This window comes from Idiotropiscis lumnitzeri, chromosome 3, assembly GCF_059441095.1.
Source record: "Idiotropiscis lumnitzeri isolate Australia: NSW breed Sydney's pygmy pipehorse chromosome 3, RoL_Ilum_1.0, whole genome shotgun sequence".
Taxonomy (NCBI): Eukaryota; Metazoa; Chordata; class Actinopteri; order Syngnathiformes; family Syngnathidae; genus Idiotropiscis; species Idiotropiscis lumnitzeri.
In genome coordinates, this window is record NC_142393.1 from 9,755,335 (window position 1) to 9,782,844 (window position 27,510).

The window sequence follows — 27,510 nt, forward strand, 5'->3', positions numbered from 1 at the left end:
TGGTTACATGACCTGAGGAGAGGCATATTAGGAATATTATTTTTGCAAACCGCTGTGCTTTTCTGTTCCAAGTATTTCAGATTGTACATTGAGTCACGAACCTCGATGGCATCTCGAGTCACGAACTTGTTCCAAGGCAAAACCACAGATTAGCAAGAAGCCATTATTTCATGAAGTAGCTCCCTTCAAATGCAACTGATTCAAAAAGTATTCAACTGGTGATTAAATGCTGTCCATTTCCAGTTAGAAATTGTTATTAGAAATATAGAGATAGAAAATAAGATGAGCTGTTAAGTGAAGCAAAGTTAAGGAGGCTATGTGATCCACATTTGTTTAGTGCACTGTCAGATTGTCGCATTCATGATTGCATGAAACGGAGGACTGACGGGAGCCAGTGGGCCTGCTCTGTTTGGGTTTATTTTTGGTTCCTGTGTGCCTTGGCCAACAGGGGGCAGTATAATATAAACATTTAGATATACACGAAGAAGAGTTTCACAACGAAGTTACTCAGTACGCTGCAGTAATATATGAATCATTTTTTCCATACAGGATAACTGATGTATTTTATAAGTAATATTATTTTGTGTCTACATATGTTGCTGCACCGTTTGTGTTTAAATAGCTCTTGGGGAAAGGGCAATATAGCACTTTCATTGCCTTTTGGACAGTTTGTCAGCATTAAGCTCGCAGAAGAAGTTCTGTTGTTTGGTTCAATACACAACATGTAATTATTATTGTTATGTCTAAACTTCAACTGGGAATGGCGATAACCTGCTTGAAGCAAGCACTTGGCCTATTATTTTGGGTGGTCAATCATTGACACGTAACATTTGTGGATGTTGCCCGTTTTATTTGCGTTGAGGGGACAACTTGCTTTCCACCCAAAACCAGTAAAACTCTCTCCCTTCTTGTGAACTTTCTCATGGCACAGATCTGCCATTCTAAGACAGTGTAGATCCTCATCAAGATTCATTTGTCACCGTGGAAATCAATCAGATTGTGGTTGTTATTTGGGATCAAAAGATTTTACTGCACGATTTACAAATAAATTATGACAAGATTTCAGTTAGTATCACCATTTCAAATGTCGATTTTAGTGCTTACCTTCATACTATTTCATAGTTTATTACACTATATGATTATAACAGCGAAAATGTGTTATCCAAATCCAGAATTCACTTTGTGAAAAGGGAACAGAATCCAATAAAATAAAATTTTATTAACTCCGGTTATTCGGCAACAATACTCTGTGAAAAAAAAAAAATCCCAAATATAAATCCACATTGTGACCTTCAGACCATGCTCATATCAACAGCCAAGCTGATCAAGGCTTTTTAAAAAGGTCAACCTTTCCTTTTTTTTGGTACAAGAACAAGCACCCAATTGTCTTGCTCTTTGCTCTGCTCCTTTCGCCACGAGGAAACAAGAATGCAATGATGTGCAGAATCGCTGAATGCAGTGTCAATAAATAAATTGTCATTAATTACTTTGCTATAATGTAGCATCCCTAAATTATTTTTGCATTATTCCTGTTTCAAATTGAGTGTGTTCCTGTCTCCAAAGCCCTCAATAGTATTCCATGTGTCATTACAACTAAAGTATGTAATTGTATTATTTGTTATTTACACTACCCCCCTTTAAAAAATGCAATTAAATCGATTAAACTACATCCATGTCGATAACAGATTGTTACCCGTATGAAGAAAAACAAAGCCTCCCACCTCCCTTTGTCACCCTCCTCGAGGGAGTGACCGAAGTGTTGAAGCACTCTGAAGTGTTGGACCAAATGTGTCACGATGCTCATGCTATTCGTACAGAATCACCAAATGCTAAATGTGTTTTGAAAAATCCCATTTGGCTGACTTGTTGTGCTGCAAAGCCTCCTCGGCTGGGTCATCCTCCTTTGGTGTTTATTGAGTCCAAATCAGACTGTTGGGTTCCACCAGTGCAGAAAACGAGGCGTGAGTAATGATGTGCGCTAATTACCGGTGTTCATCAGCACCTAGTTAGCGTGCTGTTTAAGTTAACAGGCTGGAGGTGCCAGCACTGAGGTGAAATGTTATTAACCCAACTGCCTCGCTCAGAGGCAAGAAAACAAACACAATAAATATGCACACATTTTACATGCTGTGTTTACTGCTTCCAAGCGTGGATGTGCAGAGAGCGCAGGCAGCCATTAATAAGATCTATAATGCAAACGTCACAATCTTCTGTGTTATTTCTCGTCGAATTTGTCTCACATAGATTTGGACCAAATCTGGAATGCGCTACCTCATCCCTAAAGGTTATGCTACTTGAATCTTAAAGGTTGAGGGGGCCAGCCGGGATGTTCTGGGCCAGCCAATCTCTTGTTTACAGTTGTTTTGGTCTCACGGGTTACGACCGAGACATAGCGCCCTCATCTTTTGGTCTTTGTCGACAAGGGCGGTTCATTGCTTGGTGCAGTGAGCTTTGATGCAGATGCAAGGTGTCAACACTTTGATAACATTCTGAGACCCAGGAGCAACCTAATGCATTCCATCAGTGAGATTTCCCCCTAATGCGTTTTGGGGCACAATTCGTGTGACTTTGTGCGACCCTGCCAGTGTGCAAAATTCCACATTATTTACAGGTCACCTTGCTTTCATCGCAGGGGGATAGATAATTCACTGGCAGTTTATGCCTGACTACTTCGGTCACAAATACAATTTAGGCAACCAAAGTGACATCAAATAGCATCGGAGGAGATGTGACTTGTGTATTTTGATGTTAAGGCACCCCTAAGAACTCTTCCATCCTTGTTTTGTGTATCCATCCAGTTTTTTTGTCAGCAGGACAGATGGCCGGTCTTGATAGCGTTTTCATCACATGTGCAGTATGCGCTCTCCCATTGGCTTGTGCTGACAGCTTGTCTGAGTCACTGGAAAAGAGCGTTCGACGGGCTTTTGAAAGTCGAGCAGCCGGCAGGAAAAGGACAAAGGTTGGAGTGCGCCTCAAAAGCATCTCTGAGAGAGAAATTGTTCAGGGAAAAAAAAAAAATGGATGTGACGCGAGGTCTGGTACCAATGCATGTTTTTCGACTGCATTGTGTCAAATACTTTTTAGAGGAATTCCATGTAGCTGAGTTCACACGTATCAGATGATGTTCATCACACTTCTTAGAGGTTGGCAAGTGTTCTTACACGCTTTTAAAATGTGGTGCTTCCTGTGTTTCACTTGCACTGCACACGCCACTGTTGCGCTCATGCTAGCGTCAGACGGTCAGAGCTTTTGTCCACACAGGTAATATTCCTTTTTTTTGTCTCACAATTTTAAACAGAGTCCTCTCTGCTGAAAAGACTTTTTTGCTCAAGTTGTCTTCATACTCGTACTTTATTCTGCAATCTTATCCCATTCGTCTTACTTTAATCGATCAAAATTTACCATTTCATTCATCAGCATTTCAGAGCCAACAGAGACGGTCTTCCACACGTGATCAGGAATATCTGTCAGCATTTTCCCCCAGGATCCTACAAAAGGCTTGTACTTCTTTTTTTTTTTGTTTATTTATTTATTTATTTTTTATTCTTGTTGGTTCATTTGAGCTTCATCCCATTTGTGCAACTCTCCGCCATCTGGGGACAGCACAATTAATGGTTGTGTGAGATGGCCACCAGATGAATGGGCACAAGCAAGTGCTCCGTGACAAGTGTGTGGACTGAGAGCTCCTCCATGGTTGAAAGAAAGGGGTTGAAAAAAAAACTCGGAGAAAGTAATTGCAAGGAAAGGCTGTCTGTGACCAGAGTGATGGTTCTGAGCTGTCCGCACTTTGGACAAAGTCTACACCAACACTATAGTTACCTGGCACGGATGGCCTTTTTTACCTATCAAACTAGTAGGGCTTGACAAAAGACAAAAAAGGACAGATTTGTGGATTAAAAGGTGCCTGGGAGAGAACATTGTCTACTGGTCAGGGACTGGACAAATATTCTGACAAGGACAATGTACGAATCACCCACTTTGAAAAACAAATGAGAGCAACAGTTGCCGACGCACTTTCATCTGTTTATTAAACAGTACGATGATGAGAACATTATTGCCAAGAGATGCTCAAATGAAGACTTACTGGATATGTTTCATCGGCTTGCAAAGTGTGGTCTCTCTGAGGTACCGTAGTGCGCGTGCTTCAAAATGCTACCGCTTGCATTCTTTTATTCACCACTAGGTGGCACTACCTTTAATAGCAATTGCACATGAAATAAATTGTGTTTTACTGATTAGCAATTGGAGCAATAACCATGACACCGTTTCTCAGCTGGCGTCATCGCTTTGTAGACTGCCGGGAAGCAGTAACGCTGGATTGAGAATTTTCTAAAAAGTAATGTTTGATTGCCTTGAACATTAGATTCAGAATTGTACACGATATACAAAGTTACACAGTTTAATCTGTTTTACACAAACATAAAACTTTTTCTGTTGAGATACCAGGAAATATTTGGAACCAGTTGAAAAATTATTTTTCGGCGGATCAAATGGAAAATCAGTAAAAGCTTTTCCATTTTCAAGAAAAAAATGAATTGAATGTTTGCAAGAACCAGAACACAGGTTTCTGGGCCAAGGATGATTATGGATGATGTTTTGTTAAAAGCTATTTACAGGCACACAATTCGGTTTCAAGTCTCTACTCTAGTTTCTTCCAAACACATCAGAGGTTTCTAAGAGGAATTAAAAGAGAAAAATGGAAACCACGCTTTTCTGACATCACAATGTGAGGCTCCCTGCTCAGTTCAAAAGTTAGCTTAGCCCTCACTTTGATTCTTCTTTCTGCCTTTGTCAATCAAAAAATGACTATGTTCAAATGCAGTCATCTAAACATAAACCTTTTAAAACCCGTTTTTAAAAGCCATTTAAACTCGAATACGCCCTTATATGCTAATGTTTGGCATGGAATTCACCCCAAATACACAAGTAGTGAAAAACGTTTTGGATCAAGGAAGAAACAGACTTTTTGACTCTCAAGCTTTGATTGAATATACGCAATGCTTGTGGACTGATTTTGATGCATTATGCAATTGCGGCAGTGCGTATGCAAACCACTAATTTGCTTCCCCCTGCCAGTCCACTTTAGTCGCTTTTTCATTATTAATCTTATTCAGAACGATCTGACTGTAAGCCGCCTTCAATACAGGCCTCTGGACCAACATTTATCCTTGCAGAATTCAATTACACTTTTCTCTTTTTGCCTCTCTCTCTCTTCCATTTCATTCATCCCAAAACCTCAACTTGGCTCTTGATAATTTTTCAGAATGGCATCCGAAAATCGTAAATCTGAGGCTGCGTTCATTTCACACCACATTCAGCGCGATGGTGCCAAGGGCAGCAGGGGGAGCGCAGATATGAGGCATCAATCACAAGCTGCTTCAGCTCTCGCTTTGCCCTCGGACAAACGGCATTTAGCAGGAGAGCAGTGTTGCTGCTGCTTTAGTTGGATGTCTTCACAGCCTATCTTGTTTTTAAAGCATTCTTTTGAAGTCGAGCAGAGAAGCCGAACCCTTCTCTCTTTTTTTCTTTTTATGCTGCGGCATTAAATAAAAAGTCAGGATGTAACTTCATTTCAGTGTGAAACTGCGAAAGTCTTGATGTTATTTTCCAGCGCTTCATTATAAATTTAGCTTTTCTTTACTCTTCCTATTCTTGAACAGAAATGGAAATATATTGAATATATTCAAAAAAAATATTCATTTCATTCATTAATTCGCCGGCTGCAACGTTATAAGAGTGTTGAGTTTTTAACAGTGTCTTCTCGCTCCCTGGCCTTACTCAATAGCACTGAGAGAAAATGTGATGAATATTTCAAACAGGAGCGCTCTGACAAAAAAACATGTACTGATACGACCTTTAACTCCAGCAATCAAACATCTTGGCTCAGTTATCCTTTGAACAGATGGCATTCTTGCCTCTATGTAAAACAAAAAAGAAATTCCCTAATTGAAAAAAAAAACAAAACAATAGCACATGTCACAACTTAGATTATGCCAAGGATAACTTTATAGACAAATCAAAAAGAATAGATTTTCCTCACATCTCATGCAGTATAAAAGCAAGACCATTTTTCATTAACTTAATCTGCTCTTTCAAGTATGTCGGATGCGGTATCAAAATGGTTATTGTTATTGTTATTGGACACTCACTGATGGAACAATAACACAGATTCCTTGGTTTGTGTTGTCAAAAGCTCAAATATTGGTTTATATAATATTTACATTATCAGATAATAATTACCTTTCTTTGAATCCACACACATTCATGTAAGCAAAAGTATTGGCATGTGATCGACCAGTTTTTGTTGTGTGTCATATTACATTTGATATTCAAACAATAAATAGCGCAGAATTTCTATGCTCAGTTTTAGTTTTGGGTTGTGCCCATGTTTACTGCATTTTGCCAAAGTAGCAGTGTGGCCACAGCTCGCAACAAGCGCCCTTCTCATCAATGTCTACAACCCTTTGGTTTTTGTCTTATTGCAGACACCATTGTTGCCTTTTCGATTGAGACCTCAAGTGGCTAAGCACTACCTGGCGGTATACTTTCTCAAACAAAGACAGTGTAACCCTAGAAGACCGCGCCGCAGTATTAGGTGTGCGACAGCCTGCAGACAAATTCAAACTCAGACCTGGCCTTCGCTAACCCGAATTGTCAGTCAAACTAACGTGTTATTCTCAACCATTTCCTGAGATCAGAAAGCAGAAATCTATCTCACTATAGAGCGGAAATAACCAAGAAACAGATGATATCCCACCAGAACTTGTACTAATTTGTGTCCCAAATTGGAGTGACTGAGTCCAAACTTTCTACTTCTCCTGTCTGATTTATCTGTCTATGCCTACGCTATGGTGGAGGTTGTCCATCATCATTCTGTCAAAACTTAACAAATTCATTGAGAACCTAAAAAACTACTGCCATATATCACTGCTCAACCTCCCCTTTAAATTTCTTGAATGTTATTTTTTTTTCGTGTCATTTGCGCAATGGCCTCCAGTATGCCCCGGCCACAGTCAAAGGCTGAGGCTAACTCTTTGAGCAAGTGTCACCAAAGATGAAAACATTTGGACTCAAGGCTTATTGTTTTTATAAGACAGGGAGACAGTAACATGTTAGTTTTGAAACTCTAAGGGAAGAGTACCCATGTTTACTTTCATCCGTCACACGCGGGTAAGCTAGCTGCGTAAACTGAGAAGATTAGCAAGCTCGGTTAGCATGACAGTTTAGCTCAGTAATATAGCTGGTTAGATATTAACTAAACATAATAAATAAAGTGTAGTCATTAATTTCATGCGTTTAAATTGTTTACTTTTTACAAATGTAAATGTTAATTTAATTGTTGGCAAAAATGTGACTGATTATTAAAACGTATGACTTGCTTAAACCAATGACTTCAATTGCTTTAAATTTGGTGGTTACCTGACTTAACTTGTTAGAAATTATTTACATTTTTTTTTTTTTATGTTTAACATTTTTTTCACTTGTGACTTGCTTGTGACTTGGAGTTTACAACTTGAGTCTCCCACCTCTGCTCCGCTGTTCTGGAGATTGGCTGCGTCCCATTGCTAGGGAAAGGTTTAGAAATTTGAATACGTTTGACAACTCTTGAGTTTGACTTTTGTGGGTCTTTTTCCACAGATTCAAGCATGCAGAATTGTGATCCTTTATTACATACTGCATATGCTCCCGCCATTGCTGACAATATACATGTTCAACCAGTGGGCGCTATCATGTTATGTGCCATCATCATGGCACTAAGTTTATCGCAGATGGCACCTGGCTACACTGGTTGGCTTCGACCCATGCCAGTAATTGAAAATGATTCACATACTTCAGCAGCCCTTTTCTATTGCTTCCACCTGCTTTTTGACAGATGTGGTCTGACACTGCAGAAATATTGCAGCATTATTCCCTGCGGTGTACTTCTGCAGAAACACAAGCGTTATGATTGACATCATTCTGTCTCCTTCAGTGGTGCTCTTTAATCTCTGTTACACAGAGGACAGCCAGCATTTACATGCTTTGCATCTTCTGGGAATATATAGTGTGACTGTCGCAAGCATCGCCTCTGCACTTGATGAAGAAATTTGAACTGGGGTGTCATGTAATGTGTATGTAATGCAGGTGACAGATATGTAGGTTTGCTGTTCGTGCAATACTTTTTTTTGATCTGTTGTAAGTCAGTAATTATATGTATACTATGCTTCTAGAATCTGAAAAAAAAAAAAGTGTGTGGAGAGATGTCAGTCGGCATCAATTGTGCTTTGACTTTCTTTTGAGGGGGAGAAAAGTAAATTGTTTTTAAGTTTTCTTCTTCACAGTATTGAATTCATATTTACATTTATATACCAATTACAATTTTAAAATGTCAAAAAGGTGGTTTTTGGATGATGATGTGATGGCTTGACCTCAGGATACGTTATTTCATTCCATTCAAATTGAATAGAGACATTCAGTCTAACGTCAAGCTGAAGGAAATGGAATTTATAAAGACATCATCAGAAGTCAAGCTGATGTACATGGTAAAACACTTAAGCATCGGCATTATTTTCAGTCCTATTTTATCCAATTAGTGCATTTTGTTGTCTTATTCGTGCTGCCACTCAAAGAAAACTACTCAGACTCACAAAATAGCAAACTCCTGCTTAAAAAGCTGCAACGAGTCATCACTCTGACATTGTGGCAATAAAGACGTACAGCTCATCAGGGAGATAACTCAGCTCTGCCTACATCAGTTTCCGAGCAGCACAACAGTATGACTCACCTGGCAGGCTTAAGTGTTGTTGCTACGGCACACTCTTTTTTTGGACCACCTTCTGTACTGCAATGCAATTTGAAAAAGGACAATGATACATGTCTGCGGCGAGACTCTTGACGACCTGAATACAATTCCATCCATCTTCACTGATGTAATGCCAAACCATGACATAAGCTATTTTACACATGAAACAAGTTGAGCACCCGGTGTATTAAAGACACCCCTCAGATTCCTTCATGAAGTCTTGAACAGGACCTCGACCCAAATGTGGGGCAAGCATCTGCTTTCATTAAAAACAAACAAACAATAACAGCAACAAAAAACTCGGATCCTAACAAATTTCTGATATTTAATCTAAGTGGTCTGTTGTGTGCTGGAGCATCACCACTATTTCTGTCTATAATCTTGGGTGATTCATAATGAAAATAATTCTTGATTTGACATGGTTGAAATTCATTCATTTATTTATTTTGTATACTTTTTGATCATTTTTTAAACAACTTTTCTGGGATTTGTAGCATGCAGTTACAGTATACACATACTATTCCTTGCCTTCAACTCACTGGCTCATGTCGCCGTTATGCATGCTATTACTAGGATGAAATATTAGGATGTGAGTGCTGGTGAGAGAGGCAGCATATGGGCCATCACATAAAAAAAAAGAGCAAAAGCATTCCCTTGTGTGAGCTTTCCCACAAAGCCTTCTGCTCAGCTGTGCATATCATTAGGATGCACCCTTAGAGCATCGCCGACTGCTTCGCACTCACGTCTTTTTTGAGGCGATGCACAATCAAACGTCATGTCACGTCATCATGTTGGCAAACAGCGAAAATATGAATGTTTTGTTACCACGTTACCCTCTTTTGCCGGCCGGTCCTCCACCCCAGATATGTCATCGTCCCTCCATCCTCATTCATAAAATGATTGTCCCGCGTCCCCGGTCTGTCCTTGTCCTTTTATAGCGCTTCTGTCCTTGCATTTCACAAGTCCATTCCCTTTCTCCTCCCAAAAAAAAAGAAGGAAAAAAAGCATCCATGCAAAACGACAGCATAGATTTCATATTCATTAACATTCTTTAAAGCTCATTAGCTGGCTGACTTCCTATTTATATCCACTTATCGTAATTTCCGGACTACAAAACGCACCTGATTAAAAGCCCCAATAGCAACATTTAGCCATCAATACTGATTTGTACATATATTAGGCGCTTCGGACTAATGGCTGCAGTTTTCCACGCTATTAAATGTGCTATTATATATGTTTCAACACCGGTAGACACTTTATTTTTTCCCTAATGAGGCAGAACGCAGCTTTTGTTACACAGCGTAACGGAACCTTCGTCGGACTCTTGTTGTCCCATAAGGCAAATTGATAGACGAGCATGAACCGGGGTCGCACCGTAGAGATGGAATGGCTGGATTTATTGCACTTCATCCCTATTTGCTCAAATTAAAGGCAGCTGATGATGCTTATTTTGGCTCTCAATTGCTTCTTCTCGCAGCTGCGTTTATCGCTTTTGTGTTTTGTCTCATTTGCGCCTTCTCCCCATTCCAAGAGTTCATTCTGCTCCAAGTGCAAATATTTTAATTCTATAGTTGACCCAGTTTGGGATGATTACATGGACGGATGAATACCCACTTACATCCTTAGTCCGTCCTTTTAAAAAAAAAGAAAAACAAGAAACAAAGTGGGCACCTGTCCAGGACGGAATTCCCATTCCCATCTCTGACCAGTACCACCATAATTGAGATCACTCCAGCCTTTCGAGTCATTAGCTGATGAAACGTGCCACAATTAGACAAGTCGTATCTTTTTATGTATCGTGTTGAATACTGTCAATGATTAAAGAAATGACTGCAGATTTTCTTTCTATTAGACTTCATATAACATGCAACTAGTTCATCCAGTTTTCAGCCCCTCTCACTCGATTTCCCCCCCGCCCCCTCTAACTGTGCCATCCATTCTGATCTCCTGATGTCAACAGATGCGAAGATCACATTCTAGTGCGTAGTTATGACAGAATGCATTGTTCTGCTCTTTGATCTCCTTCTCATTAAATCTAGCGCATATGTAACTCGGGCTTGTGGTGGTGGGAAAGTGGATGCAAAAGTTTGTACTACAACGCTCTTGTTTTGAGCACCGGCAAGCCGCATATCTACAAGGGCAGGAATGCAACTCGGTTCCGTTACAATGGAAAAAGAGTGTTTACAGCTTTTTATAAGAAAAAAAAAAAAACATGGTTGGCTTTGCATGTCTCAAAATGGAGAGAGCGGTTGTGAATTAAAATGTGTTCCAATTAGAGATGAGGCCACACGCTGAATTGCGTTGTAGCGATTGATTATGTTAATAAATAGTTAGTCAGAGAGTGAACACAAAAAAAAAAATGTGCACGCGGGAATTGCTACAAAATATCAAAATGTTCATAATTAATATGAGATGACCTAAATCGATTCCACGGGTGTGCCACAAAAAGAATGTGCAAACTCTGTCATAACAGAAAAATCCATTTCGGAGCCACAACCAAGATTGCATTTCAAACCGTTGACAACATTGTTGTGCTCCCCTCAGTCATGGTCTGAACTGAGGTCAAGGAGAATTAAAACAGAGTTATTGTACCGCAACACAATATTAACCTTGGCCACTCACCACACAGGGCAAACTTGATTGAAACATTTTACATCATGTTCTGAAATCAACAGCTTGCAGATGGGTTAAAATAGAAAAGACAAGCCAGACGAAGTGTTCTCAAGGCCCAGCTATTTCAAACAACAGAAGGCTTGGGACGATACAGAGTGCAGAATCGAGCTTCTTCTTTTATTTGACATCCATACACCCAACAGATGAACAATGGAGCGGAAAGAAAACATTGCTGATTGGCTCATGCCAATGCACAAACAGAAATAATCACACTGCTCCCTTTTCTTATTTTTGCTCAATACTTCCTCCAGTTTTCTCTCTCACCAGGGCTTTACTTGCTGGCTCTTTCCATTTGCTTCTTGAGGAAAATATATTCTGATGCTGCGTTTTTTGGGGGTTCAATTCTTTCGTATTTTAGCTGTGTCGTGTCTAATGAAGAGAAAAGACTTCAGTGATGTGTTTTTCTTGGTGTAGCTGTGACACATCCTAGTCCGGACTTGACTGGTGGCTCAACAGACTAGACATTAATGATACCCTTTGGTGCTTCAAGCAAATTAAAATAAATGCTTGTAAAGTCCTTGCTACTCTGTAGGATGTGATGGGTGATAAATGATGCCAAGTTGCGGGTGCGTTCCCTTAGACAGTAGCACAGCTTTGCTTAGGAACGCAGATTTCAGGCAAGAGAATGTCTGACAGTAAGGGTCTGATTTACTAAAGGTGCGCGCATGCAAAAGCGGCCACAAAGTTAATTGCTCATGAAAACAGATGTGAAAACTGCTAAATGGGCACACCCGTAATTATTTCTGCCAAATGTGCAAAATTAACTGCGCGGCAAACCTGTCCATTCTGGGAGGAGTCTATGTGATAAAAGTTGGATTTAGCAAGCACAGCGCGGTTTATCAAAGCTGAGACACATTGACATGGCTGAATTTGCATCTTTAGATGAAAGGCAGGTGTAAACCAGCACTCAAAGTGTTACCAACGTAGCACAGGAAGAGTTAGAGGTGCGCAAGAGAACATTTCTGCTTGTGTAAACAATTTTAAAATGCCACAAACACGCACACAATTGTAGAGATTCTGAATGATTGAAAGGCTGACTTGAAGGCAGTCACAAGAAGGAATCATGCCTTTTCACCTTTGGCAAAATTCATGGTCTCGTCTTGTACACGCTTCCTGGCTTCCCCCAAATTATGTAAGCACTAGATGTATTTTGTTTATCTTACTATATTTTTCTTTCACTCATAGGAGTAACATAAATTTTTTCTAATTAATCCAGTTTTTTCGACTCGGTCTTGGCTGGTTTTAATTTGGCATCCACAATAGTTTTGTACCTGTTGCCAACAGCGCATACAATCAATTAGAATAAATACAAACGCAATTTAGGCCGTGCTCTTTGGGAACTTTAGAAAAAAAAAAAATCTCAATCCTCAAAATCGCACACAACACGCATTCATGAATCAGACTAAACCTGAAATTTAGCATCCACTAATTGGTATTTTGGGAAATCAGGTGCTCCGTGTCAATTCCCAAGAAGTCATTTAATCTTGTTTGTTTATTCTATCTTAATCCAAGTCAAAAAAGGAGTGGACGGAAGCAAAGGCAGAGTTCTAGGAGAAAACCCGCTCAAAACACACACACAAACTCCAAAAAAGAGAACGAGATAGTCTGGGAGTTAAGACCTTATTTTCATAATTAATCATGTTCAATTTATATAATTTTTCTTAAAAATGAGAAATACATCTTTTCCCGTCATTTTGAGACCAATCTGGAGGTGCTTCCACGTTTCCCTCTTCTCTGCATCTTCCTACTCTTGCGATTTGCAAGTCGCCCTTCACCAGATTCATAAATCTCCTCTTCGGTCTTCCTGTTTGCCTCCTACCTCGCGGCTCTATTTCCAGCAATATATCCAATGTCCCTCCTCTGCACATGTAAAAAACACCTCACGCTCGAGCTTTTTCTCCCCTGCTAAAACTGTCAAAACAAACCAACCCAAAAAAACAAAAGGCAAAGATCAGCATGGTTTTGTTGTTTTTTCGTGCTGGTCTTGCAGCGGCAAAACAAAACAGCCGAGATTCGAACAACCGAACCTTTGGTTACTGGGTAACCCGGTCTATGAACTGGGGCCCTGCTAGGGGCCTGTGGTTACTGGTGACCAGCTGGTGTGTCCAGCTACGAGCAGGGCAACCACAGCTTGTTGGTCTTGCTGGGTGGCTGTAGCTCAGAGTGGGTTGCCCCAGTGACCAAAGTGACCAACTCGGCCACCTTGCAGCTCGCTTGCTAGCTGTGCCATTCATTTAATGTAATTTGTTTCTCGTAATTTAAATAAAAAGTGATGAAATAGTGTGACTTTTGGATTCCGACAAACTGATTCCTTGCCTGTGTACTGTTGAAACAGAGTGAGATTACATTTTCTGCAGCCCCGAGTTGCCAAATACGCCTAACAAGGAGGTAATTTGCAAATGGCAGAGGCATTCTTGTTACCACAGGTGCCGGCATGAAAGGAAAGCCTGATTAGACACCAACTGCTGTCGGCTTTGCTTCCTCTGTCATTGAGAACAAGCTTTTGTCTTTGCAATAACGTAGATGGCATTATTCTTTCATTCCGTAGTTCTTGCACATGAATTATTCAGGTCGTGTATTTATATTGAACTTTGATTTTATGTATTATGGTTGTTCTTGCGGAGCAATGCCCTACTTCTGACTGCTGCTTAGCAATAGAAGTACTGATGTTCTAAGATTGTGATCGTGATCTCTGCTTTAAAAATTAGATATTGTGTAATTTTGTGGTAAATGGGGACCAGAACTATCACGCGAAAATTGAAAACCGCAAGGTAGATGTTGATATTATTATTATTATAATTATTATTATTAATTTTTTTTAATTATTTTTTCATATTTTTATTTTGGATGATTTGCACCACTATTATGTCATTTCCCAACATTCTAAATATTTGTTACACAATAAAGTTACCTCTAAAAATGCAAAATAGAGGATGAATACTGCGATCTACAAGCCTGGCAGTGGAGGCTTATGACGTTGAATGTTGGCTAATAACGACATTAAAGTTTACATTTTTATCCTAAAATTGTCTTATCTTTACTTGAAATGATGTATTTCAGGGAATGATGGATTCATGCTCTTTTAAACCCTTGTTGTTGTTGTGCAAAAGGTTAAGTTACTGTAACTTCAGCTCTTGCTGCTGCTGCTTCTTCTTTTTCCTTTCCCTACCTCCTGTTTCTTCCCTCTTCTGTTAAGATCACAAAAAAGCAGCACTATCGCCGGAAGTAATCATGACTTAACTTTTTGCTTTGCACGATGACATCAACAAGGACCTTCGAGGTTCTGTGCCGTTCGTTAATTCACGTGGACGAGACTGGCGAGATAAGACAAGGGAAGATGTTGGCTCATCGCAGCCAATCAGCTCATGGGATAAATCCACTTGTGCTCTCATTGGTCGATCTCGCGCCGGGAACCAATCACGCTCCTTGTATGAGTGCCAGTGGGTATGTCCAAAGCCTCCGAGTCAACTCACCTATTTTATTTTATTTTTTTTAATATTTGGGAAATAAATTACCTTGACCACAAGATTTGCTATTACTGCGTATCGCTTGGTAAAATTGTAGGCATACAAGTCCGCTCTCATATGAAGCTATGTTTGCGTCACATTAATGTGAGAGTGCACTTGTTATTTCCTGAGGGAATGTACTTTAACTCCCCCCACCGACTCCTCATTCATTCAATCATTACCCAGGCAAGAATCAAGTCAACACTTTTATTGGTTGCTCAGCAGTAGTCAATATTTAACCAATTTACAAAATGAGCATACCGTGTCTGTGTGGTCACTGATCTCTCCAATGTGTTTCATTAAAGTTATTATTCCATTAGAGGACTGATCCGGTTGCGTTATGATTTTGAGTTTAGTTCCACACAACTAGGCATGTTATATTTTCCTTATGGGTCTGATCTTGCACTTTCAGAACATTTACTTTTGCCTCATTGTGTCACATCTTTAGCGTTTACATTTTTAGCATTATGACCAAAGCAAAAAAAAAAAAACTAAGCAAAAATCATGTGTCTTTTAAATGATATCTGAGTAAAATGCTTGAAGTAGCGGAGGTCAGTGCTCAAATCTGTACATATGTTGTTAGTTTTTAGCTCACTCATCTGACATTTGTTTTCCTTTAATAATGATATAAATAATACATGAGCCTACTCCCTTATCCTCATGGGGGCAGCAATAGTTTAAACAGCGGTTAAAATAGAATACAATTATATTCACGCTGTATATCTGCCTTTTGCTGTGTACATACAATGTACAGCCTGTTCAACTCTAAAAGAAAATTTAAGCTTTTCACAGGAGTTGTACGTGTGTGTGGGGGGGGGGGTGCGGGTGTGTGTGTGTGTGTGTATTTAGAAATTATATACTAGGGTATATATATATATATATATATATATAGATATATGTATATATATATATATATATATATATATATGTATGTATATATATGTATATACATGTGTGTGTGTGTGTATATACATATATATATATATATATATATATATATACATATTATATCCTGTATGTATAATGTATTCATATAATACACAGGCATGCAACCCCCCCCCCCCCCACACACACATGTATTTGGAAACAATCATTTAATTTTGTATTAGGATTATTTTAATTTATTTCACTAATTTAACTTTATCTTGATTCATTCATGACTTAACAAGGAAAATGAAACGCTTAAAAGGCAAGTACTGTCATGGGGGAAAACGGAGAAGAGGAGGTGGGATTCATTTGATCGTTGTTTCTGAAAGTGATCTTAAACAGAGGTGCGAGCAGTCTCCCAGGGATCCACCTGGGATGATAAGCATCTGCCGCAAGAAAGGCGAAGACGAGAGATGGAGTTTTCGAGTAATGATGAGAGGTGGATCGGGACGGGCCATGTCGTACGCTCCCATGAATCACCATAACTCTTGTCTGCCAACAAAACCCCTCCTTGTGTTTTGAATGATTCTCCACCCCTCAAACCCACTGGTATTTGTCTAATAGGCAAATGACAAGGCACAAAGACTCCTATTGTGTCCCACATGCCTGAAACTATGTCCCTGGCAGGCCATCGATGACGCTGCCATGTAAGTTAGCGGGAAGCTCGGAGGTACCGCTCCCTCTCTTTTTCTCTGCCTCTCGATATGATGTAGCACACTAACACAACCTGACAGGCGGGCCACAAAGACTGCCCTGTTCTGTGCACAAGAGTTGGAGTTGGCTTTAGACAGGGGAGGTGATTTGCATGCCTTTGCATTTGTGAGATTGATTTTGTCGACCCTATGGGGCGTCTACCCACAGCAATCCCATGGTGGCAATTAGTAACCTCCGTTGTCATGACTGATTCCAGCTGATCCCTGCTGGGGGGGGGGGTTCTTAGACATTCCTATGCCGGCGCTGCATTGTTTTTTTTGTTTTTGTAGTTTTCTTCCACATTTCAGCTTCTGGGAACGCAGACCGCAGGCTTGTGGTTTGTGATGTGCGACGTGCATTGAGACCCAGCTTATATTCCCTTGACCTAAATTCCTCACTCGCATTGTTCTGGTAAAAAGTCCAAAGGGTTGCATAACAGTGAGCTGTGTGTCTATTGGCCCAGCTATATCGTAGTTACTCCACTGTTTCAGTGAAGGAGCAGGCACACACACACACACACACACACACAAGTTGTTTAAAGGCCCAGATGAAATATTATTTCCTCATGGCTGCAACTTACCCACCAAGCATTCTTGAACAGCCAAATGTTGAGTAACAGACATTTCTTCATAAATGTTGCCTTTGTTTGCTATTTTGTGTGAGTTTTAACTCATATTAGTGTCACTGTTTTTTTGTTTTTTTTTTCCCCCGTGTTCTTCAGTTCTTCCCGCTGAAAAGCAATTACATTTGAACTTTCTCAGTGGAGTCACTGAAAGGTTTGTCTTGCTTTCTAACTTTTGTACTTGACAAAAGTTTGACAATTTTGTTGAAGTGACTGCATTGGTTAGGTGACAGAGTTTTTAGTTTCAAATTGTGTCCACTATGTCCGTTGTCATTTCGTGTCAGTTAATTATGATTCCACAATTCCACAAGTTACACACAACACTTGTACAAGGCAATGATATAAAGTATATGGGTTAACAATACGTTCATTACTGTGGTTAGAGTTTACGCTGGTGTTGCACTTTACTGTAAAATGAGAGCAGTGGGTCATTAAATTTGCCTCAATTAGTTACACGAGTCAAAACTATGTGGAACAGCTCTCAGCTCTCATGTGTAAATTAATTCATCACTCTCTCTTACAGTGTCTATCCAAACCTGGGCATTATTATCTTTCAAAATGTTGGTGTATCGCCAGACTTCCACGACCAGTCAAAGTTTTTGCGTATTTTTTTTTCCCACCTCAACAAACAAAACTTAGTATTTTTTTTGTATTGAAATATAATCTTGTTCTTCTCCTAGGAAAGGTGCTGAATGCCGATTTGCATCACTACCTCAGTCTGCAGTTCCAGAAAGGTTCCCTGGATCACAAGCTTCAGCAGGTGATCCGGGACAACTTGTACCTGCGCACTATTCCCTGTGAGTAGTCAAAAAATAATTGTAATTGCAACTTTCATGATCAAGAAGCCGATTGCCATTTTTTATAATCTGTAATATTTGTGAACCAGCCAAGATACCGCTCATGTTGCTGCTCACAGGCCGACATTTCGTATGTTCTAATTTCTTATCTGGGTGGGAATGTAACATTCAAATAAGTCAACATCCAAAAGTCTTGCCCTGGTTGGAAACTTGACTTATTTGTTGTGGCTAGCATGAGCCTAAGGATCATGGCAAAAAAGCCGTAAAAGCATGACTTTGCACTTCACCAGACGGCCTGAAGCCTTATTAAATGTTGTGCTTGGCTCTTATAAAGATGACAGGAGTTGAACGGTGCCAGTGGTCCGGGGCCACCAGGTAATCCATCATATCTTGGCAGAATCCCAAGATTCATCCTCAGTGCCAGCCACATCTCACCTTTTACACTTTATATCCTTCATGGGTGTGGAATCAACACTACATCTCACTGGAAGATAAGAAAGAAAGAGAAAATGTAGAAATAGTCTCCCTTAAAGCTTATCTTTTAAGCTTAGGGATAATAATAGAATACATTTTATTTCAAGGCGCCTTTCTTGGCACTCAAGGACATTGCATGAGAAGAAAGAGCAATAAAAAAGAAAGAATTACAAATAAGGAGCAGTCAGATCAAATTGTGTTAGGTTGAAAAGTCTTTTTAACTGTGTGAAGTTTAAACTGTTGTTTTTTTTTTTGTTTGTTTTTTGTTTTTAGTTATGATTTGAATTGAATGAAATGATCCTTGTGTCTGAGCGTAGATTTTTATAACCGGATAGTCTATCGAATAATCGAGTGTTCAGACAAAATAGAAATATTTATTTTATTTGCTTGGTTAAGGAAAAATTATGAATGCACACGAGAAAATAACTCATTTCACGTAATAATGCACGGCCTCTTCATTTAATTTTTTCCTAAATTTAAATTGAGCGCAGATTTTATTCCGATTGACGAAGTGAGGTCCGCAGTTGCGATTTTAACGGATAAAACTGCACATTTGAGTAAGATTGGTTTGTTAAAAAATTTAAAAATATCTGCAACAGTGTCAGGCTGTCAGCATCAACATGTGCATAAGGCATTTTTTTAAATGCCTTTGAAAAGTAGTCCGACGGCTCTTGTCCGCCTACTCTCTTGGCGGCTAGCAACTAACACTGGGAACAGGCGCTGCATTCTACAATATTACCATATTTTATTTTATTTTATTTTATTTCATTTCATTTTATTTTTTTATTTTTATTTATTTATTTTTTTCAAGCATCCTTAATTAGTGATTGAACGTGATTTCCGGTTGACTTTGTATTGACCATAGTGGCAACACTTTGTGACTTAAATTGGGCTTGAATTTCCAGTCGGGAAGATGAGTCAAGTTTTTGGTGATGTGTTACCATTATGCATAGCATCGTTACGGCTGTCTTGACTGTCTTACTGACCATGCACACCAAATTATCAGTTACCAGAGGCAGAAAATAATGCTTGAGCATTTTTTTTTTAATCGTGATAGTAGGAACTGAAATTATTCGAGGACTCGTTTCACCCCTTGCGGTAGTGGAGGTGACAGACAGGTGAACGACGCAAGAGGATGTGAGGGAGCAGTAGCGAGTGGGGAGAATATCCGGCAGGTATGAGGGGGTGAGGTTGTGCATCGCCTCTAAAACAAACAAGAGGATTTCAAATTGGATGTGCAACAGAGCTAGGAGACAGGGCTGATGTGTTTGATGCAGGGGGTGGGGTTTATGATGCGGGCAGATAAATTCTGGACCAGTTGAAATTTATGGCGATGCAATAATCCAGTCGGGATGTGACATAACTGTGGACAAGGATGGTGGCACCATGGAGGGGGTCAGGGAGGGGCGAAGGCGGTTGATGTTACGTTGGTGGAAGTAGGCGGAGGAGGAAAGGTTATTGATGTGGGATTGGAAGGAGAGTGTGCTGTCAAGGATGACAGCCAGACTCTTAACCTGGGCGGCGGGACGGTGAGTGGTTGTCGATGCGGAGGGGAAAGCTGTCAGTTTGGGAAAGAGTAGACTTGGTGCAGATGAGGAGAACCTAAGTTTTGTGTTGCACTAGGTTTTTATTTCAGAGAAGTAATCGTTAAGGGCGGTGGCCGGTTAAAAAAAAAAACGCTAAATTTACTGGCCTCCTAGACTACTAATAATCGGTTCCGATATCTGCCATGTAAAAACAATATTGTCATAATTGTTATAGATATTTTTACGTGCAGCATTAAGCAAAAACTGCACTGGCAATTTACATTATGCTGGACAAGAACTTTCTTTGGTGTTGAGTCACAATGTGTTCTGCAGACTAATGTATAAAAATTGTATGATAAAATCACTATCCATATACCATATTTTCCAGACACACCTGTATATAAGTCGCAGCAACTCTTTTCTGGGGGGAAAAAAAAACCATGTACAAGCCACACCAGGGTATGAGCCGCAGTTTTCCATGTTGAAAAAAAATGTTGTTGTTTACTGCAATTACAGAACAATTTTGTACTGTGAATGCACATAAAGGTACAGATTCTTAAAACAGTGACTTTGAACTTTGCTAATTAAAACAAAACAGACCCAAGACAAAAAAAAAGGAGATTTATTTGGCGTATTTTCTGAACTATAGAGCGCTCCTACTGGTGAAAGAAAAATCCACAGAAAAGACGCACCTTTGTATTTGCCGCATGGTTCAAAACCTAGGTAAAAAGTAGAGGCTTATAGTCCGGGAAAATACGGTAGTACAAGTTTGATTGATGTAATTAAGATAAATTCTTTGTTCCTTATCAATAGTGTTGTAATAACTATTTGAAGTTAATCCAGGAGTTAACTGGCCATTAACAGAAAAGCATTGTGCTTGCCGGAGCGCACAGTGGGGATTCCAGAAACTGTTGCTACCGATGATGTGTGCGCTTTTCCAAGGCCAATGATTTTTTTTTTCCCCCTCACTTTTCTTAACAGAGCAACCTCAGTACACATCTATTATTTTTGCTCTATTACTGCCGAAAATTGTGAATGTGAAACTTTAGGAAATTGCTTTGGCCAGCTTTATCCATCACGTCTACATGTAAGGGTTTGGATAATACAATTTTCAGGGTCATATGATGACAAATAAAACAGATTTATCTCCAGGTTCACTGGGTTGGTTGAATTGAGGAGGAAAATGTCCTCTTTTTGTCATTCTGGTCACCTCTCCCGATTGCTGTCAGCCAGAATAAACCATTTCCCCTTATGCAAACCGAGCTGTTTTAGAAGTGATGGCCCACAGCGGCATCAGGATGGATGTTGGCGCAGAAAGAAAATGAAGAATGAGGACATTAAATACAAAGTTAAATTCCCTCATGTGTGCAAAGCAGCCAGATAGCAGAGCGACTCGGCTGAGGCTCTGTAAAAGCCCTGATTACAGCTAAAATGATGCTAAGCAGAGTTGGCGCGTTAAGCAGCGTGAAATATTTTCCATAACAATGTGTTTGCGGAATCTCTTAGATGAGAGGATCATCAAGGCAGTACGTGCTACTTTCTTAATGAATGGCAGCGGTCTTGGGGCGCGTTGTTATTTTACGATTGCAGCTGCAGCAACGTTAAGGCCCGGGACCTGAAACCTCACCCTGTGTTTTAGGTTGAGGAAGTTATTTTTAGTGAGTCGATTTAACGTGGAGAAAAAGGGAGTTATTTTAAACTTTGAACAGTTGCGTCAACATTGTCTCATATTAACAGCCGCTGGCATTCACTGGCATGGATTTGTATTACTCCAAGAACTTTATGACAAGTGGGAACAAATCTTCCCAAATGCTTTTGTATTTTCATTTCCCGATAGAGAGAAAAAAGAAGAGCCATGTGGGTTTTGAAAAAGTCACAACTTTTGACTTATTTACTGATATTTACTGTAATTTACACCACTGGTTATTCGCAGACATTGGATACATGGGCTGATGGATTTATCGTTTTGGGATACATTATTAGCTACATTAGCAATTTAGCAGACGCTCTCAGACCGGAACACGTAAACGGCGGACGTCATCATGACGAGGTGATTTGATGTAAATTCACGTTTTCAAAAATTTAGTCCCCACATCCCAAAGACGTATTTATACGTCTAAGCCTATTTTTATTTTTTTTATTTTTTTTTTTGCGTCATAGCTCTGTGTTTTTTAGCATTAGAACACAATATTCTGTTGGCCTTGCAAAATCTGTCAAAATCCAGAAAAACGCTGGACTTGAGGTGTTTTCTCATGTGAAAATTCCTGGTATTAAATGAGTTAAATATTTTTATCTGGTCCATAATATTTGCACTATTTTGCACCACAGAGTCCTGAGTTTTGACATTGACACAATAATAGATCTCAAAATGATGTATTTTAATCAATTAAGCTTCCCTGAGGGGCAGTGATTTCATTTACATATAATCTGATATTTATGTACTAAGGTGGCAAGTAGTTTGTAAAAACTTTTGAAAGAACTGCCACCCCTCACAAAACTGTTTTTAGTGTCCTAGAATTATTACAGTAAAAGCTTGTATGTTTTTTTATGGTTATTGGTATTTTTGTCATGTTTTAAATGTCGCTGTACATTCTGAAGAAAATCGCAACTCAAATTAAATTAAATCGCAATATCTGTCAGAAAAATCGCCATACATTTTTTTCTTCCCTGTTTGATACTTTTAATACTGTATTAGAGATGAATAGTATTTTGTCAACCCGATTATTTCCCATCATCAAAAATTTACTGTACTCGCCAAAGCATAGTAGTGGTCACATCCCTGCTGCCAAGTGTTGGATTCGCAGCATATCCACTCGTTTTCTGGCTGGTTCTCCTAAACTGTGCTCTTGCTGGCAGGTACAACTCGGCAGCCAAGAGAGGGGGAAGTTCCTGGAGTGGACTACAACTTCATCACTGTGGAAGAGTTTCGTAACCTGGAAGAATGTGGCCTGCTGCTTGAGAGTGGAACCTATGATGGTACTTAGCAAGCATAACACGCACGACACTTCACCTGATGAAGCAGAAATGCATTTTCTGCGAATGCTCGAGTCAAATAAACTAGATCGTCTCAAAGGTGCCATCTCTTATTTATCTTATTTATCACACATATATAGTGTGTATGTTCTGAGGGATTGTGACTTTGCTTTTTAAATGAATATCGAAACCTGGCAAAATGCCTCTTTAATCCTATCTAGATTGACTTTTTATTTGACAAGAATTCATAATTGTATATTTTTTAATTTTGGCTGTGGAAGCTGAATCTTACTTATAATGCACATTATTGTCCGTTTGCATTTTTGTTAGATTTTTAGTTGAACATTTGTATTTGTCCGCTGCATGCAATGAACTGTGCAAAAAAAAAAAAAAAGTACTTTTATTATGACACGGTTGCTTGGTAGGTAAAAAAAAAAAAAAAAAACATTGCGCTTTTTCTGTCTTTATGGATGCTCAAGTTACTTTTTTATATTGGAAAATTCTGATGCGATCACTAGTGTTTGTGGTAACACAAAGCCATACTCACATTGGCACACCCCACAGTTTCTTTTTGATGGGTGAGCAGTTGCTCAACTGCAAAAACAATTAATTTCAACAAGGGTGTTTAAAGATGATAACAAGTGTGTTTTGAGTCTTGAGTTTTAAAGTGTTTTGATCCAAAATCACACGTGCGCCACGCACTTTTTTGTGTCATTTACTGTTGTTGACACCCTTTTGTGATGGGATTTGGCGTAGTCAAATGAGATATAGAGAAAGATTTGTACATGTCAACCAACCATGGCTTGGGAAGACAATTAATACCTTTGAGGTACACTTGACTGCAAGTGTACCTCAAAGGTATTAATTGTCTTCCCAAAGCTAAGATGTACCAAGGTGATTTGCACATGATGTCGGTGCTGTGTGATGTGGCTGTCCGCTCTCTGCCCCTCATGGGCCCCAGCTGACCGGCCCTTCAACCCTGAAGCCGTAAATTGGTCAGCAAAATGAGTAATCGAGTGCTCTGCCCTCCCCGTGATAATGCACCACAAGCATCCTTATATTGATACCCGACACTCACAAGCTGAGGTTTTATACCCTTATAACAGCAAAAATGGGGGGGAAAAAGTGATGAGTGTAATATGAGTGACCAAAGAACTGGTCTTGCTGAGCCTCCCAGTGAACGTCGAAAATAAAATTTTCCCTTCCATCAATTATTTCAAATTCCAGAAGTTGTGAATACATTTATTTTTATGACCTTCAAAATGATCTCTAGAGGCCTCCTGCACAAATTGTGTGTATTTATTTATTTATTTTTTATGTTCCCTTTTCCAATCATTTGATTTTCACAATGGACCTATTAAAAAAAAAATAATAAGACGCTATATTCCAATGATTGTTTTTCCCTGTACAATAAAATAAAAAATAAATAAATAAAAACAACATTAACTATCCAAATTTGCCCAAGTAATGTGAAGATCACGGTCGATATTTAAAGATAAGACTGGAGTACATAATGAGCCAGTGGGCTACTATAATAATGCAATGGAGCTATTTAATTTATCAAACGGCAGAGACAACAATGATAGTTTTACGCAACAGTTATAGTCCATGCTTATGTGTCTGCCGAGGGGCGGTTGGTCAGAAAATGAAGATGATAAAATTCTTGTTATTACAAAACAAGCAAAAAAAATAAAAAATCATCCTCCCCCTGACAATCATGAACTTAACTGGTAATGTAATTTTCCACCCCACTGTTTTGCTACGGCTCAAAGGCCACAACTGTTTCTAAATAGGACCAGTGTTTTGTCTTACAGACTTTGTAGAGTCATGAGGCAAAGCCGCATTGCTGTTTATTAGATAGAAATTGGGCAGCATGCCCAAAGTCACATAGTTGGGAAGGAACCGAGGTGCTGTGCTTGCAACTGCTAACAAATTAGAGGCAACAAAAGGGATTCTCTTTACGGCGTATAGACAAGTGCCAAATAAAAACGAAAGTAATGTCGCGGGGAGTATTGTAAATGAGATGTCCCCAAATGCACCCCGATTGGGAACAGAGGAATGCAGGGTTGGAAAAGGTAACCGAAGCTCGGCCACAGCCGCCAAACGGCGCAACAGCTCTTTACCAAAACACAGAAAAGCAAGATTGGCTTCACATGCCTCAGGCTGTGGCAATCACAATCAGAGCCTGGGCAGACCGGGCACTGCCCCAGAGGGTGCGGCTCCATCCTCAATGATTAATGAAGGGACTGACTGTGGCTGGCAAGGAGATAAACGCAAATGTGTTTGGGGAGGTTAATCGGGGAGGCCAATAATAAATCTCTTCAGAGAACAGCAATTTTATCTGCGGCTGAAACGCTGCCATTTGTTGATTTATAATGATTCGTCTTGTCAATGTTTTAAATTGTGTCTACAGTATCTTTGCTCTCAGGTTTCCACGTGCTGTGTTCCAAATTGTGAAATACTGTACTGACTTGTCAGTGAAGTTGTGTGCTGTTGCGCAGATGGCAGGTTTCCCATCCATTTATTTAGCACAGTGCATGTCCTGTTCAGGGTCACCGGGAAGCTGGTCTGCATCCCAGCTCACCATCGGTGGGAGCTGGAGTACACTTTGGACAGTGAGGTTGTATCTCGGTATTTTTTTGGGGGGCTGAATGGAAATACGCAATACCTCATATTTCCCGGTATGCTCTGAAAAGTTGCAAAGTGTAGCGGCTAGCTCTAAATGCTAGCATCATGAAGTCATTATTTTTAGCGCCCTTAATTAGCGATTGAACATTATTTCAGGATAATCTTGTGTTGTTGTTATTGGTAGCAACAAGTTTGTGATGTCAATAAACGACTCCCTCCTAAATTTGGAAAACGAGTCAAGTCAGCCGTTGAGCCGTGAAATGCTGTCGGCAACAACTTGGAAATAAAACCGTATCGAGGCATTGATGTCCGTATTTTATTCGGTAACTTGGATTTATTTTGAAGTTGGCCTTCTTCTTGGCGCCATGTTACTCTCGTGTACAGCATGAACAGTTGTTGGTGTGGTTATCTTGACTTTTTCTTCCTGACAGTGTACACATAAATAAGCGGGTAGTCATGGCAGAAAAAAATTGCTTCAAGCAATTTTTTTAGAACCGAGGTACTGTAATTTCTTTGAGTAACAAATCTTGCATTGTCATTCTCGTTTTCCCCATTTTATTTTATTATTACAATCCTTAAATACAAATGTAATAATTTCCAAATTGCCTTTCAAAATATAGCCTCTGCGCTGCACTTCATAGTGGGTCAGTGGGTTGCCAAGTTTGCGTGAAAGAGATAAAAATAATACATATTTTTCTTAAAAAAAAAAAGAATCCATACTATGTTAAAAATGCAGAGTTTGAATTATAAACAGAATGACCTTTCAAGTCTCGAAGTTAGTTGCACGTCTTTAAATTAGCGACTTGAGGCATTGTACACCTCTGATATTTAATATAGCATGCATTATTTCAGCTTCATTGTGGATGCAACCCACAAAAAAAAAAAAAACTGTCAGTAGAGCCCTAGAGAGTCCTCTTTCCTTAAGTTACTTGATTAACTATTCATATTTGAATTAACGAGAAGCAAAAGTAAACATGAGTCTAGTGGGATTCAAGCGAATTTCACAAAGCATCTAAAAACTGACTCCTCAAAGACCCAGTAAACTCATTAAATCAGTAAAAATAACTAGCCTGCAGTCTCTTTAGACTCGAAGTTTGTATGGTTTTCGACTGCTCTAAAAACCGCAAAGATATCCTCAAGCTCCCATTTACATCGTGACTAATGCGCTCAGTACCATTAGCACAGCGTCCATCTTACAGCAGACACGCTGCCTTATCCCCTTGCTGTTTCCACGCACCTGCTATTGCTGAGCAAGATAAAATACAATACGGCCGCCATGAGAAATACAACTTTTACAAATTGTTTGTACCCCGATCGCTCTACGTTTAAGTATGATGCGTGCAAAAACCGAATACTTGAGTGTGGATGCCCCTCCTGGTCTCATTTTACATTTACAGTCTGGCAAAGAGCTCCTTGAAAGTATCTTAGTATCTTTTCTGTCCTCATCAGAGCAGGTCAGCCCTCCCCAGTGGTATATTTGAGGAAGGATGAAAACGAGTGGTTGTTCTTGCTGCATCGTGCGCACTTCGCTCTGTGCAGTCAGCGCTGCACTGCCTTGGGCACCAACATGACAGAAAAGTCTGATGGACTTAAAGGGGAGATCTCGCTTTCACAACTTTCTTTTTAATAAACAATGTATGGCTCTGTTTGTTCTGTACAGAGTCAAATAGCATTGTCGCTAATATTTATGTAACATTTACATAATGCATATCTTTGGAAAGAAAAATGTGCGTGTAAAGTAAAATCACTGACCATTTTGAAGATTCGGTTATTTTACAGAGGTTTATATGTGATATATGTGAAGTAAAATGGGGCTTATTTAAATTTTTGTTTTGAAACGGGACAAATACAATTTTTTTTCTCAAAGGGCAAAAGGCTCATGCAGAAATTCCAATTGTAAAAGTGGGAT

At 39.5% G+C, this 27,510-nt stretch overlaps 1 protein-coding gene across 4 annotated transcripts in view; it reads left to right on the forward strand.

Moving 5' to 3' along the window:
- The window catches only part of magi3a (membrane associated guanylate kinase, WW and PDZ domain containing 3a), a 75,656-nt gene that overhangs the window by 25,819 nt on the left and 22,327 nt on the right, over positions 1-27,510 (forward strand). For all 4 annotated transcript variants that reach the window (XM_088289903.1, XM_088289904.1, XM_088289905.1 and 1 more), the window contains exons 2-3: positions 17,884-18,000; positions 22,857-22,976. In XM_088289903.1, coding sequence (XP_088146029.1) covers positions 17,884-18,000; positions 22,857-22,976 — 237 coding nt within the window. The remainder of the gene's footprint in view (positions 1-17,883; positions 18,001-22,856; positions 22,977-27,510) is intronic.